This window comes from Linepithema humile, chromosome 3 (genome assembly GCF_040581485.1).
Source record: "Linepithema humile isolate Giens D197 chromosome 3, Lhum_UNIL_v1.0, whole genome shotgun sequence".
Lineage (NCBI taxonomy): Eukaryota > Metazoa > Arthropoda > Insecta > Hymenoptera > Formicidae > Linepithema > Linepithema humile.
In genome coordinates, this window is record NC_090130.1 from 10186512 (window position 1) to 10203299 (window position 16788).

Sequence of the window (16788 nt, forward strand, 5' to 3'; positions counted from 1 at the left end):
AAAAGTCCTTTACCATTTTTTAATTTTCATAATAAGTACTGAGTAATTAACGAAAAAAGATCGGCGAATCCGCGCGAGTAAAGCACGCGCGGTGAGAAGGACGTCCCACTGCTACGCGATCACTAGGACACAAGGATCTAGCGTTACGCGCCGCTCGTATGTTGCCATTGTCATTTGTAGAGCGCTCCTCCCAACGCTTCATCGCGCGCCTAGTGATCGCATAGCAGTGGGATGTCCTTCTCGCTGCGCGCGCTTTACTTGCACGGATTCACCAATCTTTTTTCGTTAATTACTTAGTACTTATTACAAAAATCAAAAAATGGTAAAGGACTTTTCTACTCGATTTGACCTCCTCTACCTGTATATGACCGGTGGGGCGATTATTGCCAGACACCCTGTATATATGTAGAACAATTGTAATGTACAAATAGTTTTTAATTATTGAATTTGTATAAGGCGTGTTGTACGCATTATTTTTTTAAGTATACCTGCTTGTCCTACAATTTTCTTAATTTTACATTTTTTCCAGTCTTCTTTTGGCGACTCCATATTACAAACTGCTTTATTAATTTTTATTTGATTTTGGTAAAGAGGCCAATAAGCTATTGTTCGATCACGATTAAGCCACGTAATTGGAATCATTTCAATCCCCTCGTCAAACTCCACAATTTTATATTTTGAGGTCGTCATTGTCGACAAACAAATGCGTCCAAAACGTGATTCCAGCAACTAGATACTGTTATATAAACGCTATAAAATGTCATGACAGATGGTTAAACCTTAGAACATATATACTGGAAGAGGCATAGCCTATCTAAATATACATAACAAAAGTGTCCCCTACATCTATCTATCCTTGTCTGTACAAAATCGGTCAATGCGCTTGCGCGAATGAATAACCGCTTAAGTTGAAAGTAGAAAGATTTAAAATAGGTGGAAGGCATTTGAAAATTTGATTATAACAATTTATTCTTTAAGTTATATTATAATATAATTGCAATATATTATAAATTATATATAATAATATGTAGTAATATGTAATAATAGTCTTGCGAAATAAAATATAAAAATAATGATGCACATAACCAATAAAAACAAATACTGTAATGAACAATAATTATATACAGGATGTACAGGATGAACTAAAATAAGATAACAAACTTTGAGGAGCAAGACCAAACATAAAAAAAAATTTGACATCAACATATGTTCGTCAAACCCACTGTTACTGATATAAAATATATATTATTAATGAAAAATAAAAAAGTAATATTTATTATTATGTAATATTCTCGCTCCTCTAAAGTTTGTTATCTTATTTTAATTATATCTTGTATATATAGTAACTAGTACAATAAAAATTATTATAATAAATAATAAAAAAAATATTTAAAAACTTCATTGATGTTTAAATCTTTAAGAAATCTAAACGTTGTGGACAGAATATATAATAACATTTTAGATTATTTTAATGTACGTTATACGTACAATATACCTTTTATATTTCTAAATTAATTCAAGATATAACCTCAAAGCTAAGAGCTTTAAATTACAAAGTAAATCTATACTTACGCATGAAGAGATATTTTGCTACGGTTTGTTGAGTTACATAAAATGCAATAACGTCCCATTTTTACATATATTTTTATTACTTTATTACTATACCCGATACTGTACTTTTTTATGATTATTTCTTTAGACTTGATTATATTGGAAAACTTGTCATAGATAAGCTTGTCTAGTTTGTCATCACACACATCAACATAATCGACGCATGCGTATTGCAATAAAATGTACAGACAAAGATAGATAGATGTTGAGGACAACGGCAAGTCAGCTATGCCCCTTCCAGTATATATGTTCTAAGGGTTAAACCGACAAATGAATAATATATATTCTCATAAAACACGTTTCCGATACCGGCTTGTAAATCTCTTAATATAAGTATGATGTTTACATAGCGGCGTCTTTGATATGCCGCGTCTTTGTTCTAGCGCGTTAGGACCGCCGTGACTTTGATCCGCCATTGCCTTGATTCGCCGCGTTTTTTGTGGTGGCCACCACTTTTCATATGCGACATCGACGAATCGCGGCATCTTAGACTGATAACCACCAATTGGATCAAATTAGAGGAGGTCCTAAGATCTCTTGGTGGCGGCGCGCATCTTTCCGTTTTTCAATATTCGCCTAGTAGCTCTCGAAGTGAACAGTCTCTTACAATATTATTCGATACAATCGGGGACTCAGGGTAACCTCAGGTTAACCCCTAGGCGTTATCCTCGCAATAACATATTTTGAGGAGAAGTGATTACTCATGTACTATAAGTGACACAAATAAACTTATTGTGAATCAGCAATTTTATTCATTGTTTGTGCCTTGCATTAAATAAAAACAATGCGGACATTAAATTGTCCAAGCTGATCGGAACAGATACAGAAATAACACGAATATAATATGCAAAGTATATAATATATGACGAAAATACTAACCTTTCAAAAATCATGAGTGTTATGCAGTAATATATTGGTTTTCAATATAATTTACTTAAAGATTGATTAAAGATTGATTAAAAATTGATATTAATAATTTAAACATTTCGTCACAAAAAAATGTCCCTTTTTCTTATGTTAATAAAAAAGAAATGAAAGAAAAGAATTTACTTTATCGTTGAAAATTGAAAAATGGAGACAATTCCAATTGGAATAATAGGACTACAAAAAAAGACAACATTTCTTTATTATTTACGTCATAAATTTAACGCCGCTAAATTATAAGTATGACATACAGGAAATATACAGAATGTATTATCATTGTACGGTATTCTACACAATTTTGCAGTAATTGCGTCACATTTCCAAGCCTTTACATCATTGTTTTTCTTAACTATGTGTATAGAAAATGTACTAAAGGTACATGGTTCGTAAAATAAATCGTCAGTTGATATTAATCGCTTTCCTATAACAAACGTAGTATCTCCACTCATTGCAAAATTCAGTGCTTCGACAAGTATTCCGTTAGATAACATTAAACAATTATCTCGGCCATTATTATTACAGTTGAAAAATAACTTGTCCTTATGCAAGATTTTGTACTGCGTATCAATTTGCGTATCGTTAGTAATAGGGCCGTCTATATGTATTTTTTGAAGTGTTGAGCCATTATTACTCGAACGTGTCTGAAGTGCATTTTGATACTCTATCAATCGTCGCGAAATTTGTTGTAAGGGTTTCTCACTCTTACGAATCATGCTCTTTATACATAAAATATAATTTTCAAACCTGAATGCACTGAAATTATCTAAGGCACCGTATTTTCTTACATCCTGCGCTAAGTGCGTCAAGTTATGAACATTATGGGATACACATCGTCTACCATAAATAATTTCAAATGAAGCCACAACGTGATTTAATAATTGTTCTGCATAATCAACATACTGAGAATTCTGTGAATAGATAGGACTGACTAAAATTGTAATTGCAACATGCAGTGTTAAAAAATTAGCATACGTATCTTCTCTTAAAACATCTTTCAACACAACAGGGCCGGTATATAATAAAAATTGTCGAAACTCAATTGCTTTCCAAAGCTTTAAAAATTTTAATGATCTTGGTAATCTAGCAAAGTCAGATGGTACACTTTTCCTGAATTCAATTAAAGCATCAGAAATTATATTACTTTGATTTACAGATAGCTTAATACCTAACGGTCCATGTAACCAAAGCAGTAACAATTTGCGCATAACACCTAAGCATACCATATGCATGTAGTCCAGAGGTACATTTGAAACTAAACCAAGAAAAGGTATTCTATTTAAAATTGTTTCATCGACTTGATAATTGCCTTTGCCAGAATACATAAAATTTTTGAAGCTATCATCGGTTCTTAAATTTGTACTACGTTCGCTAGGAAAACATGTGACTCCTTCTATGCGTGTACCTACAATGTCACATTTCGTGCAGCTATTATAACCACTATGGTATTTTACATTTAAAATAAAAGCTTTCGCCGGAACATCACAGATTAACGCATGAATTCTGACCTCATATTGAATTCCATTATATTCAATGCCATTAGTAACTAAATTTACTGCTTCATCTGTATACATTTCTAAAAATGAATTTGAGTTATCTGGCTTTCCTTCCCCATAATATACACCGATCATATGTACATCTCTGGACTCTGAATCAGAACATAAAATAGGCCACATATTATTTTCCGAAGATTTTCCTAATGGCGCGCCGTCGGTACTTATTAACAATTTAATCCATGTACTGTTACATTTTATGATAAGACGATTTTTAATGATATTTAAAATAGAATTTTTCAATCCGTAATGATAATACTGCCCCCCTGCAATTTCAAATACTTTGGTAGATTTTGGCGTATCGAGCAATGTTCGAGCATCTGCAGGAAATGACACATTAGTATTTTTTTCTCAAAATTGATAGTAATTCATTCAGCGCATTATGTTTAATTGAAAATTTTAATGCCCAATTTTGTATGTTCCGTTTAAAAATTTCATCATCGTTATTATGTAGATTATATTCTGATTCAAATTAGTTCACAGATTGATGTACTGTTTCAATACTATTAGCGACTTCCGCACTTAGAGCTAAGTCATCTTCACTTGCAATACTTAAGGTATCGCTTTCACTGGATGAAGAGCCATTGTCACTATAGGTATCAGTAAAATCATCAAAATCTGCATTAGAAACAATTATGCTAGCAGAATCATTATTTTGCACTCGTGAATAAGTCATTGAGGATGTTCCTTCATCATTATTAAATGTCTGTCCATGAAGACATTCAATTATTTTTTCTATTGATGCTGCCATATTCTGCTTTATTAGTCTCCGAATATGTCGATCTGAATATGACTTTTGTAAACGACGTTTATTATAATTCATTTTAATTAATTACGTTAATTTTCTTCAAAATAATAAGTGTATCTGTTTTGAAACATTATTTTTATGTACGTGGGCTCATAGAATATGTTCTCCGCGAAATAATAAAGTTGTTCAAGCCACGAAAGACACGAAAAGTCATGTCTCCAAAATCGCCATTGGAGGCACGTCGGAATGCAAATAAACATATGTTAATATAACAATTCTTTATACTCACGCTCTGCTCATCGACGTTTTCCCAGGTTTGTTTTGTTTTACAATACGAAAATCAGTAAAACACTTATCTATGAATAGGAGAAAATTTTCCATCGATAAACAGCGTTTTTTACTAACCGTAGATGTCGATGGTTTTGATATTGAATAATTTTTATCTAAAATCAATTTTTGTATGAATAATCCTTTAAATGATCTTTGCGGTTAACCTAAACTGTTCAAAATTGTTTCTCAATTAAACTATTATAATTTACATTCAGATCCAATAAAACGGATTCAAAATATTCGAATATATGTTTCTAGATTTGAGAACAAGTTTACAGCTTCCCGAGCAGAAATTTGATCGGGCATGCCTGATGTAGGGTCAGGCCCTGACCGGGGATTAATAAGGTATGCTCTAGTAGGGAATCCCCGACTTGAACTTGATCGGGAAAAAGTAAGGCATACCCTAATCTGGAATTCCCGACTTGGGCCTGTCCGTTGCTAATCAGGATTTCCTTTTTAGTTTATTTTTTAGGCAATCCTACATGGGCCTGATAACTCAATCCTTAATCTTTCCCTCATAAGTTTGTGCATAATATATAATTTGCATGACAGTTTGACAGTCAACACAAGTGAAGCGAGTTGCAACACACAAGCGAGATAGCCAATCAGCATCGCGGAAAAGAGATGTCTCAACATTTCGATATATTCGAGTTCGAGATGTTGCATGTCTTTTTTAAGATAGGATAAATATATGGCAAGACGGAGTGTTAATATACATACCGAAATTCATGTCAATTAACAGCATTATGGACAATAAAAAGAGTTTGTTAATATCGCGAATGCGAGTACGTAGATTTCGTGCAACTCGACGATCATTGTATTTAAAAACCGGCGACGACTCACATTCTTCAAGTAATGGTACGTATTTTAATTTTTTTATTAAATGTAGAGACATTTTTTACAATTTTTACAATTTTAATATTTTTTTTTTTTTAATATATATTTTAATTCGATAATTATTCGTAGAGAATGGTTCTACTGCAAATTATGCAATACCATCCCAGAGTCATTCATCTTCATGGAATATGGAGTACGATGAATTTGGAGTAGACAGTGAAAACGACGAAAATGAAAATGATACTCAAAGAGAAAATAGTGAAACGGGAGATGCAGAAATCACAGAAAATGAAAGGAACAATGGAGAAAATGAATTAATAGATATCAGTGACAGAGATGACAGAAACAACAGTGAAGAATCAAGCGAGGAAGACAGTATTGCAGAAGCTAATGAGAGCAAACAAGACATTGACAGCGACGAAGTAGATAGCGACGAAGTAGAGGTCGATGAAGAAGCGTACGACAGTGATGGTAAAGCAAGGGACATAGTGGATCTTCAACAATGGGCAATAAAATCCGGCATACCACACTGTCATTTGGACACTCTACTTAAAATCCTGAGAAAACGTGCACTGCCAACTTTACCAGCATGTTCGAAAACATTTCTCAGGACATCATCGTCGGAGTATAAAATCAAGAATTTTCAAACGCACGACGGTAAAGAGATAGGAGAGTTTGTATACTTTGGTATTGCGGCAGGTCTTGAAAGATGTGTCAATAAAAATCTCCATCCAACGAATGAACTTCAGCTGCAGTTTAATTGTGACGGTTTACCTTTATACAAGTCCAGTGCAAAACAATTTTGGCCTATATTGTGCAAAGTCCATGTTAATCCCGATGTTTATAAACCGTTCCTAGTGGCCGTATTCTGTGGAATCGAAAAACCGAATAATTTGGACGAATATCTATGTGAATTTGTTCAAGAAATGAACGAACTGTCACGAAATGGCATTTTAATTGACGAACAGTCACTAACAGTTCGCATCATGTGCTTTGTGTGCGATAAACCAGCTCGCTCTTTTATCAAGTGCATTAAGGGCCATGGGGGCTATTATGCATGCGAACGGTGTACTATTCAAGGAATTCGATATGAGAGACGAACGGTGTATCTGTCTTCTAACTGCGAAGATCGTACCGATGTATCATTTCGAAGCCAAGAAAATCGCGAACATCATACAGGTCTGTCACCATTATTGCAGTTGGAACCAAAACTTGACATGGTGAAATGTTTTGTATTGGACTTCATGCATCTAGGCTGTTTAGGCATCATGAAAAAAATGTTAACCGAGATTTTTTTGGAGGGACATTCAGTTGCCAAACTTAATCAAAGCCGTAAACAATGGCTTTCGCAGTGCTTAGTAGAGTTACAATCACAAATACCAAATGATTTCCAACGCACGACTAGGACACTTGCAGAAACTGCCAAATGGAAAGCAACTGAATATCGTCTGTTGTTACTCTACGTTGGTCCTGTTGTTTTCCGACAAATATTGCCGAAAAAATATTACAGACATTTTCTTCTGCTGCATTGTGCGTGCAGAATACTCTGTTCAAAAGAATTGGCATTACAATACAATTTGCAAGCTAAAGCGTATCTGAAAAGCTTTGTGTTGCTTACGAAGCAATATTATGGCAAGAAATATCTAATCTTGAATATGCACAGTTTGATCCATCTTGCAGATGATGCAAAAAATATGGAGTGCTCTCTAAATGATTTTACGAGTTTTCCATTCGAAAATTCGTTGGGAAAAATAAAAAAAGTACTTCGCACCGGTCACCGGCCACTTGCTCAGTTATGTCGACGAATGCACGAGTCACATTTCGCCGATTTCAAAAAAGTGACTTTTCCACCATCTGTCACTATATTGAGAAAAGGACGTACCGAACGAAATGGAAGTATTCTTGTAAAAAAAATTAAATACAAACAAGTTATAATTACAACAAAGTCACCGAATAATACAGTATTACTCAACAACAAGATTCTAATGAACATCGATGCCATGCATGTTCCACCAAATGAAAATGACACAAGAATCGTTCTGACTGGAACAGCTTTACGAATCATAGAACCAATGTTTACTTATCCTTGCAATTCCGAAACACTGAAAATGTGGAAGGTAGATGTAACGTCAAAGAGAATAATCTATCCGCTACAATCTGTTGCTCATAAAATGACAAAATTAACAATAAAAAATTATGATAATAGTAACAATAACAATGACGAAGATGACAGTGACAATGAGGCAACGAGTACTTTCGTCATTTCATTTTTACATATGTAATAAATGCTGCTAATCAGAAGCTATTGTATACCAGCTATATTTTGACTTTCAAAATTATTGCGGACGATCTCCTAATTATCACAAAACTGTAAATAATGAAAATGACATATAACGAAAAAATATACATAAATTCACAAAATCATATTTTTTGTAACATTATCCTCTTAATTAATACTCTTTTTTTGTATTTATTTAAAAGATTTCGAATAAGATTAAATATTATGTATTTTGTCTTGTTAATTTTTTGTTTATTTTCAAAGAGCGATTTTCATCAACTGCTCCTTATGCCCTTATGTACAAATGACATTTCTACTCTTGATTTCGGAGCATGTGGAGGAAACGCACTCAAGTGCGAGCGCGTACGTGTGTTCTCTGCGCAAGTGACAAGTGAAAAACGCGCGTTGTTAACTTCTTTATTTTCCAGTTTCATTATTTGTGGTTAGCTTTACGAAATCAAATTTCATGATGTCTTCAAAACCGCAAAAATCATCGAAAAAAGATGAGGTATGTAAAACCATTGTAAAACTATTTATGGTTCTGTTATTGTAAGAATTTATTCAAAGTTTAAAGATTTCTGGAGTTGATTGCTCAAGCCGGTTTACCTTGTGGGTGTCGTGTTATTTAGACAAATTTTTCATGGTTAGAAATACATACAATTTTTTTTGTTGAATTAACGTCGTGAAGTATATTTTCTTATCATGTATAATGTTTAAATTTTATGCAGGATCTAGCTTAATTATTAGTGAAATCTGGTCAACCAATTAAATAATGGATATCATTTGCCTTTCAAATTTGCTTTTCAAATTTTTGTAAATTTCTAAGTATATATTTGTGGAAATAATTCAGTATTTATTTTTTTCACAGAATTCGGAAAACGCTTGTGCCGGCTACAAGCTAATTTTCTTTACACAAGAGAAATGTACAGGTAGAAGCATCGATATTGTACCAAATGATTGGATTTGTTATGATGTAAAGTCAGGTGAATTGGTAACCAAGTTTATGCCCCCACCATACTCTCGAAAAACCGCCGATATTCTTTTCAACCTTGTAAAGGCTAAGACGAAGCCGCCAGAGTCTTGGCCATCGTACGAGATTTCTATAGTGGGCGATGCCAGTAAGTTACACTTCAATTATTTAACGTAGTAATTCATTTATAATAACCACACTTGAAAATTTTTTCACTCTAATATAATTAATAGTTTACACTCATTAATTCAGACTAAGAAATGTTTTCTATTTTTTGTGAATTCACATGACGTGCAAAACTACATTTTTTATACTTTTTTACATTTGTTGTGTAACATTTCGTTGTAATATTAAATTATGTAATATTATATTGTTTCAGAAAATTATGACGCAGCTCTGAAACGACTCAAAATTTTAGAAACGAAAGAGTACGCGTATACTACAGACTCGGAATTTTCTGCTGAAGCTCGTTCACAGCTTGCAAAAAAGAGCTACAAACTAAAAACATTAAAAGAAGACAAAGAACTTGAACAAGAGCTGCTAAATGTTCCCCGATTGGAAGAAAGCATGGAAGACTCATCTCCCTGTTCAAAAGTTTCAGACGCAAGCACTGAATGTAAGTATTTTTCGTATTTTTCTTAAGGAGCCTGAGAATCAGCATTTTTTTATTTATTTTTGCTCTGAAATTGAATATACAATTTTATGCCCGATACAAACTCCGACAAAGTTTTGATCTGGCCATTAAACCAATTTTAAAGTGTGGCAGCACATTCTCTTCGTAAAAGGAAGCTCTAATGAACATTGAGCCGTTTATTAGAGGAGTAGGGGTGTAAAAATGTATAAGTATTGCGCGACCTATTTTTTGAATAGCCCCATATTACTTTTAACATCATTCTAATATCTTTAAATTTTAGAGAGAATTATTCCTTTTGTTTGTTTCAGCGTTTTCAGATAATGAAAGTGCAGAACTGTCATTAATAAGAAATGACCAACAGTGTGCAAGGAAAGAAAAAGTAATGAGCAAAAGAGATAAAGGTAAATTTAACTTGATCATTTAAACATCTCGCTATGTTCCGTTGGCATTCGGTAATGAAGAATTATGATGAAATTAAAAACATTTTAATGTTATTTCAATTTGAAAATAATTTTTTTCAATTTTTTTTCTGCATTTTTTATATAAAGTTGTATATAAATTGTTTGTACATATAATGTTTTGATCTCATATTACATTACAAGATTAATAGGTATTTCTTTCATATTTACATAATAATTATTCTTTTCCGAATCTTTCAGTGATTTTAAGCAATAAACGGGCAAAAAGTTCATTTCATGACAAACAATCTCTGAAGAAGAAAAAGAAATCGAGTACTACAGATAAAGGTAAAAATTTTAATATATTTTATATTATATAACTTTGTTGATCTTTTTTCAGATCTACTTAATATACTGAACGGTTTGGACGATTAATCTTGAATACTATTAGGACCTTGAATAAGTTCTCGCTGTTTTTTTTGTTAAAAAAAAACATTAATTTAAAATATAAGGCTTACAATAACTTTACTCAAAGTATTGTCCATCATTAGAGACCACTTTCTCCCATCTTTCTGGCAGTAATTGAATCCCCCGTCGAAAAAACGATTCATCTTTTGACGCAATCCATGAATCGACCCATTTTTCGGTTTCTTCGAAAGAATGGAAGCGCTGCTCGCTCAAACCATGCGCCATCGACCGAAACAAGTGGTAATCCGAGGGGGCTATGTCCGGTGAATACGGCGGGTGAGGTAGAACTTCCCATTGAAGCGTTTCCAGGTAAGTTTTGACTGGTTTTGCCACATGTGGCCGAGCATTGTCATGTAACAAAATGACTTTGTCGTGTCTCTGCCCGTATAGTGGCCGCTTTTCTTTTAGAGCTCGACTCAAACGCATCATCTGAAGTCGATAGCGAGCTCCCGTGATAGTTTCATTAGGTTTCTTCGTCTTCAAACTTTGTCGGTGCTCCAGAACGTTCTTTATCTTCAAGGTCAAAGTCATTATTTTTAAAGCGCCTAAACCAGTCTCTGCATGTCGTATTCGACAGAGCATTGTCACCATATGTTTCAACAAGAATTCTGTGTGCTTCAGCTGCAGATTTCTTTTGAATAAAGCAGTGCAATAAAATTCCCCGCAAAAACACTTTATTTGGCACAAAAGTAGACATTTTCGCAATAGGTAATTAAACACGTGGTTGACACTGTGGTAAACTGTATCTACTAGAATTTGAGGTTACATATAGTACTACTTAGCTGATGCGTTTCCGTACGAAATTCCATGCACAGAGTGCCGCTACGCCATCTTTTAAGAAACAGCGAGAACTTATTCAAGGACCTAATATATTATTTTGTTATGTTACTTTTGACATCATTCCAATATCTTTAAATAAGAATTATTCCTTCTGTCTGTTTCAGTGTTTTCAGATAATAAAAGTGCAGAACTGTCATTAATAAGAAATGACCAACAATGCGCAAAGAAAGAAAAATCAATGAGCAAGAGAGATAAAGGTAAATTTAATTTGGTCATTTAAATTTTTATAAAAAGTTGACTTATTTTGTTTTCTAAAGAATCAATGGAAAATACTATGTCCGATACTCGTCCGATAACTTCCAAAGCAATGGGATCAGCTGGGGACTCTCATTATTCTTTCACATTTGACGAGAGAAAAAAATATAGTAATGACGGTAACGTTAAGTCCATTCTCTTTAACATTTTACTCCGGGCGATTCTGAATATATGCGTACATGTGTACAAACTTTGTTAATCTTTTTTCAGATCTACTTAATGTACTGAACGATTTGGACGATTAATTTTGAATACTGTATTATTTTGTTTTAGATTTAGCACGTATAACGTTATCAGGGTTTAGGAGTGTCATAACTCAATTGACCCAAATAAGGGGTGAAATTCATGAAATAAAGACAATACTGCAATCTCAAAAGAGTTATTGTCCTGATACGCGGGGTACGTTTTCTGACGAAAATTTTTCGGAAAAATACGGATTTAGTATTCCATTTGAAACACTGGACGACTTCTTGACATTTGACAAGGATCTGAAATCAAGTGACGAATTTCGAAAAGATTTTGTAAATATATTTAAGGCTATATTAATTGTTTTAAGGGAGAGCATCTCACAGGCTGATATAAATAATACATTTTATTTTTCATTATTACAAAACATTTTTTGAAATTAAAATCAAATAAGTAATCGAACAAACTTAGTCTAAAGAACATCTTCTTACAAAGAAAATTCATCTTAATTAGTTTTTAATGGTTATACTGGTACAGCTTGTATCCTATGCGCAGTGATAATTAATAAGTTAGTGATACATTTTGTCTGATTCAAATATATGAAGATTTTAGCGTAAAATGTGCACAAATATATGCATTCTTTCTTATAAACATACTTACCACTAATAATCAAAAGTGTTATATAATTTAGAAAATGTATAAAAAATGTAAAAAATTTTAAAATAATTTATGATAAAATTAAAAAGTATTTTATAATGTTACTTAAGCAGCCTGTGAGGTGTTCATTTTTAATTAAAAATGATATACAGGATGTCCCAATTCGCACTTTAAAATAACGGGGGGTTTCCTTATGAAAATTTTAGATTTCTTTTGAACAATTGAATCTGAAACATGCTTTTCAAGAAAATAAGTCCAGATCTTTCAAAAATTAAACAAATTTAAACAAATTTATTTCTTGCAAACTGTGTCTCGGATCCCATTTATGTTACAAGGACAAATCATATTACATTGTCATAAGAAACACTCTCTCCAGATTTGTTTTGGTTGCGAATTCTTGGATACTCTGTAGATTTTCTATACTCATTGAATTCATAATTTGTTTTTCAGAAATTGAACATGTGGACATCAATTGATACCAGTATGGCGTTAGTGAGATCTCTAACTAGCGTATTAAAGAAATACTTAGTTAGAGATCTTGCATTGAAATTCACGGCAGTTAAGAAGGTCGACGGCAAAATATTATTTAAAAATACAACCATATGTTCTTGCATAAAAGGTAATAATGTATAATGTAATACATATCATATATGTATAATTATAATATATTTATAATACGGATATATATATATATATATAATACAGATCTGAATCAAGTTTTTCTTTAAAAATTTGAAAAAATAATACATTTATTTCACATTTACAATGTCTATTTTTGTAGAAGTCATCAATTCGGAATACTACAAGAAAGATGAAGCAGTTATTACAGATCAAATATTTTTTTAAATCCTTGGATCCATCTTCAATAACGCGAAAGACCCGAGTAGAAATTTGATCAGGCGTGCCTTGTGTCATATAAGGCCCTAATTAGATATAAATAGGGCATGCCTGACTACGGCATGCCAGATCAGTACCTTTATAGGACCTTTTTTACTCTCGTATGTAATATATAATTAAGGCATATCTAATACGGCATCAGTCAGGACCTTCTCTAAGTTGCCCTAAAAAATCTTTACAGTAAAATCTGGTAAAGTAAGAATCAGGATCTTTATGAGTTTTTTTTTCAATATATAAATTTGAAAGATGTCACTCTGATATGCCAGAGTAATGAAATCCTTATGGCAATTTTTCTCAATTTCTTCTAACAAAAAATTTTCAAAAGTAAATTTGTCTATGATAAAGCATCAATTAGAGCTTTTTTATTTGACTAATATTATCATTGTAGAAACTACGATTTTTTTTCTTTTATTACGATATTTAGATTTATTTTTTATATACTTGATGTATAATTAATAAAAGGTACTGTGTAAGAATTTTTTTTGGTGTATAAATGATATATATAAGTAATATTTTAAAATAACTTGAATTTAACTATATATTTCTGATATTAACAAATTTAAATTTATTAAAGTTAAAATTATTTCACAAATTTTGGACTCTCTGGTTCATATTTGGCGGAATTATTGCTAATTGTTTCATAATTTGCAAAAGACTGGAACGGATTTCGCTTTATACGGCACCAAAACACAATAGAAAATAAAATTCTCAATTCAAAAAAGCCACAGGATAACAAACATGATAATGATAAAGAGAATAAAATAATGAATCAAGTAATTGAGAGCTTCAGCGAAGAAGACAGAAACGATGAAGAATAGTGAAATAGTTAAAAAAAAATTAAGATTTTTAAACGTAAGAATATTTTATTTCGTTTTTGTTATTTTGTGTTTTTTTTTTTTATAAATGATAAACGGATGTTATGATTTGAACAGATGTTTATGTTATGTGGATTTATATGTCAGCTTGTTTATATTTTGTTTTTAAGCGTGCATTTTTTATTTCTTGAAAAATGTTTAAAAAATGTAAAGATTAAATTCTTAGTATTATTTTTTTACTAATTCTGTAAATTCTTTAAAAATCTTAATGTTCTAAATAAATAATAAAAATATTAAAAATATTCAAATTTATAGTTATTTATTTTAGAGCCTGACAGCATCCTTATGTCAATCCTATTAAGGCTCTTTTTCTTTATCCTGATGTTGTCCTGATAATATGCCTGAAAAGGTCCTCATGAATCCGGCTAATGTGGTCCTTATTAGGTAAATGAAATCCGGTCCTGACTATGCAACGCGTTACACATCTTGTCAGAACCAAATCAGGTGACCTTACCAGGGCCAGATTATATATTACGGCACTCTGATTTGGACCTGCTCAGACACTTAATAAAATTTCTACTCGGGGACTGGGAGGGGCATCGATTATTAAGACAGAATAAAAAACGTAATAATAATGAATTGAGCGACATCAATGTTTAATTGACACATCAATGTTTATACATTAAAGGAGCATTATTATATGTAATCAAAAATAAAAAAATTTTTAAACCGCGCTAGTACTTTTTCAGGACCTTATCAGTACCTGCTAGAAACCTTACTAGTAACTATAGTAAGCCTTAGAAATAAGCAGGCAAAAATAGGGCGTCTCATCCGGCCCTGACAAGAATAGCCTGATCAGGCATTAGACGTTCTCGACGTTACATTTAAGGTCAGAGCCTGATAACGTTTCCCGATGAGCGCCTGATCAGCCGTTAGGCCACCCTGATAATGACTCTAACAGGGCCCTTCTACAATTTCTGCTCGGGTTCAGAACATTTATAAAAAAATAGTAATTTTATCTACAAATAATAATATAGTATATGTACGTATCTTGTTTCCGAATTGCACGAAATCTTTTAACACGCATTCGTGTTAATTTCCGATTTCTTTCTGTATGATCCATTCTGTATGATTATTACTTTATTTCAAACACAATATACACGATACGCACTACACGATATTGTAACGTAACTGTTTATTAAACTCTTGATGTCAACTAGCTTAACTATCATATAATGGTTAGGTTAGGTTCATAAAATGGTCATGCGCACATTCGATAAAGAATTTTAGAGAAAACCTGATCAGGGCACTGTTAGGATTGCCTGAATTTGGCGCTAATAGAGCAGCCATTATCCGGCGTTGACAGAGCCGGATCAGGCTTTCCACAATAAGGCATGCCGGAACATTACCTAATAGCGCCCGGAATAAAATTCAGGCAAACCGTAACCATTTTCTACTCAGGCATATATATATTAGAGTTCACAATTATAAGTAATTATATATATATATATCGCGCGAATATTATACATGTGTAATATTTTAAACAAATCAATTTCACCAAAATACATCATTTATGATATTTATTTTATTTCGACTAGTTGAATAATATATTGTAAATGTAATATTTGAAATAGAATGTTGCCAGAATATTTCATATGAGACATTCATAAAGATTTCAAGCAAAACCCCTCCAGAATATTGCAAGAATATTGCAAATGTAATATTTCAAATAGAAAGTCTGTAGAATATTTCATTCGCGACATTCTGAAATATGTCAAATAGAATGTTGCCAGAATATTTCATATGAGACATTTAGAAAGATTTCAAGCAAAACGTCTCTGGAATGTGGCAGAAATATTGCAAATATAATATTTTAAATAGAATGTCTGTAGAACATTTCAAATAAAATATCTTACATGTAATATCTCTAGATGTTTGCAAAAATATTTCAAATGAAATATTATGTACAAGACATTTGAAATATTCTAGCGACATTCTGGTAACATTCCATGCTGTGTGGGTAGTTACACACAAAGAAAAAACCCGTTTTTTTTTCAAAGGGGTGTTTCACCCCTTAAATTTGAGATAGGACCGCTATAAAAAAATACGTGTCTCCTCAAATTGTATGTTTTACAACATATTTCAAGGAGAATCAAATCGGGGGGGAGGATACCTGTGAACGTTCCCTTGTTAGTTTAATTTATTAGACATTTTTCATATGCCTATTTAGTCTTGTACATTACATCATGGCAGTAATACAAACTCGAGTCGGTTAGCACCCGAGCACCGCGGTGAAGGAAGGCACACAACAAGCGAAAACCACTTTACGTCACGCGTATGTATGCGCGTATGTCCCGCCGAACGTCGTATATTATCAAATCATCCGATAA

General features: G+C 32.5%; 3 protein-coding genes across 3 annotated transcripts; 2 read left to right on the forward strand and 1 right to left on the reverse strand.

The window, feature by feature from the left end:
* Window positions 1–171: 171 nt before the first annotated feature.
* LOC136998877 (uncharacterized) lies at window positions 172–4783 on the reverse strand. The gene has a single exon (XM_067352234.1). The coding sequence runs from the start codon at window positions 4206–4208 to the stop codon at window positions 2748–2750; it is 1461 nt and encodes a 486-aa protein (XP_067208335.1). The 5' UTR covers window positions 4209–4783; the 3' UTR covers window positions 172–2747.
* A 312-nt stretch (window positions 4784–5095) lies between these two features.
* On the forward strand, window positions 5096–10715 carry LOC136998698 (uncharacterized). Its single transcript, XM_067351781.1, has 7 exons — window positions 5096–6021; window positions 6130–8117; window positions 9147–9396; window positions 9628–9864; window positions 10191–10283; window positions 10542–10628; window positions 10681–10715. The coding sequence occupies exons 1-7, from the start codon at window positions 5892–5894 to the stop codon at window positions 10713–10715; spliced, it is 2820 nt and encodes a 939-aa protein (XP_067207882.1). The 5' UTR covers window positions 5096–5891.
* On the forward strand, window positions 10711–13927 carry LOC136998878 (uncharacterized). Its single transcript, XM_067352235.1, has 4 exons — window positions 10711–11785; window positions 11846–11962; window positions 12117–12364; window positions 13137–13927. The coding sequence occupies exons 1-4, from the start codon at window positions 11767–11769 to the stop codon at window positions 13317–13319; spliced, it is 567 nt and encodes a 188-aa protein (XP_067208336.1). The 5' UTR covers window positions 10711–11766; the 3' UTR covers window positions 13320–13927.
* The last annotated feature ends 2861 nt before the right edge of the window (window positions 13928–16788 follow it).

Bases quoted from the DNA above. Each gene is read 5' to 3' on its own strand.
- LOC136998877 (XM_067352234.1), bottom strand. From the start codon at position 4,208: ATGTGGCCTATTTTATGTTCTGATTCAGAGTCCAGAGATGTACATATG.
- LOC136998698 (XM_067351781.1), top strand. From the start codon at position 5,892: ATGTCAATTAACAGCATTATGGACAATAAAAAGAGTTTGTTAATATCG. The intron at 6,022-6,129 runs GTACGTATTTTA...AATTATTCGTAG, and splicing joins CTCACATTCTTCAAGTAATG to AGAATGGTTCTACTGCAAAT. The intron at 10,629-10,680 runs GTAAAAATTTTA...ATCTTTTTTCAG, and splicing joins ATCGAGTACTACAGATAAAG to ATCTACTTAATATACTGAAC.
- LOC136998878 (XM_067352235.1), top strand. The intron at 11,963-12,116 runs GTAACGTTAAGT...ATTTTGTTTTAG, and splicing joins AAAAAAATATAGTAATGACG to ATTTAGCACGTATAACGTTA. The intron at 12,365-13,136 runs GTAAATATATTT...TTTGTTTTTCAG, and splicing joins ACGAATTTCGAAAAGATTTT to AAATTGAACATGTGGACATC.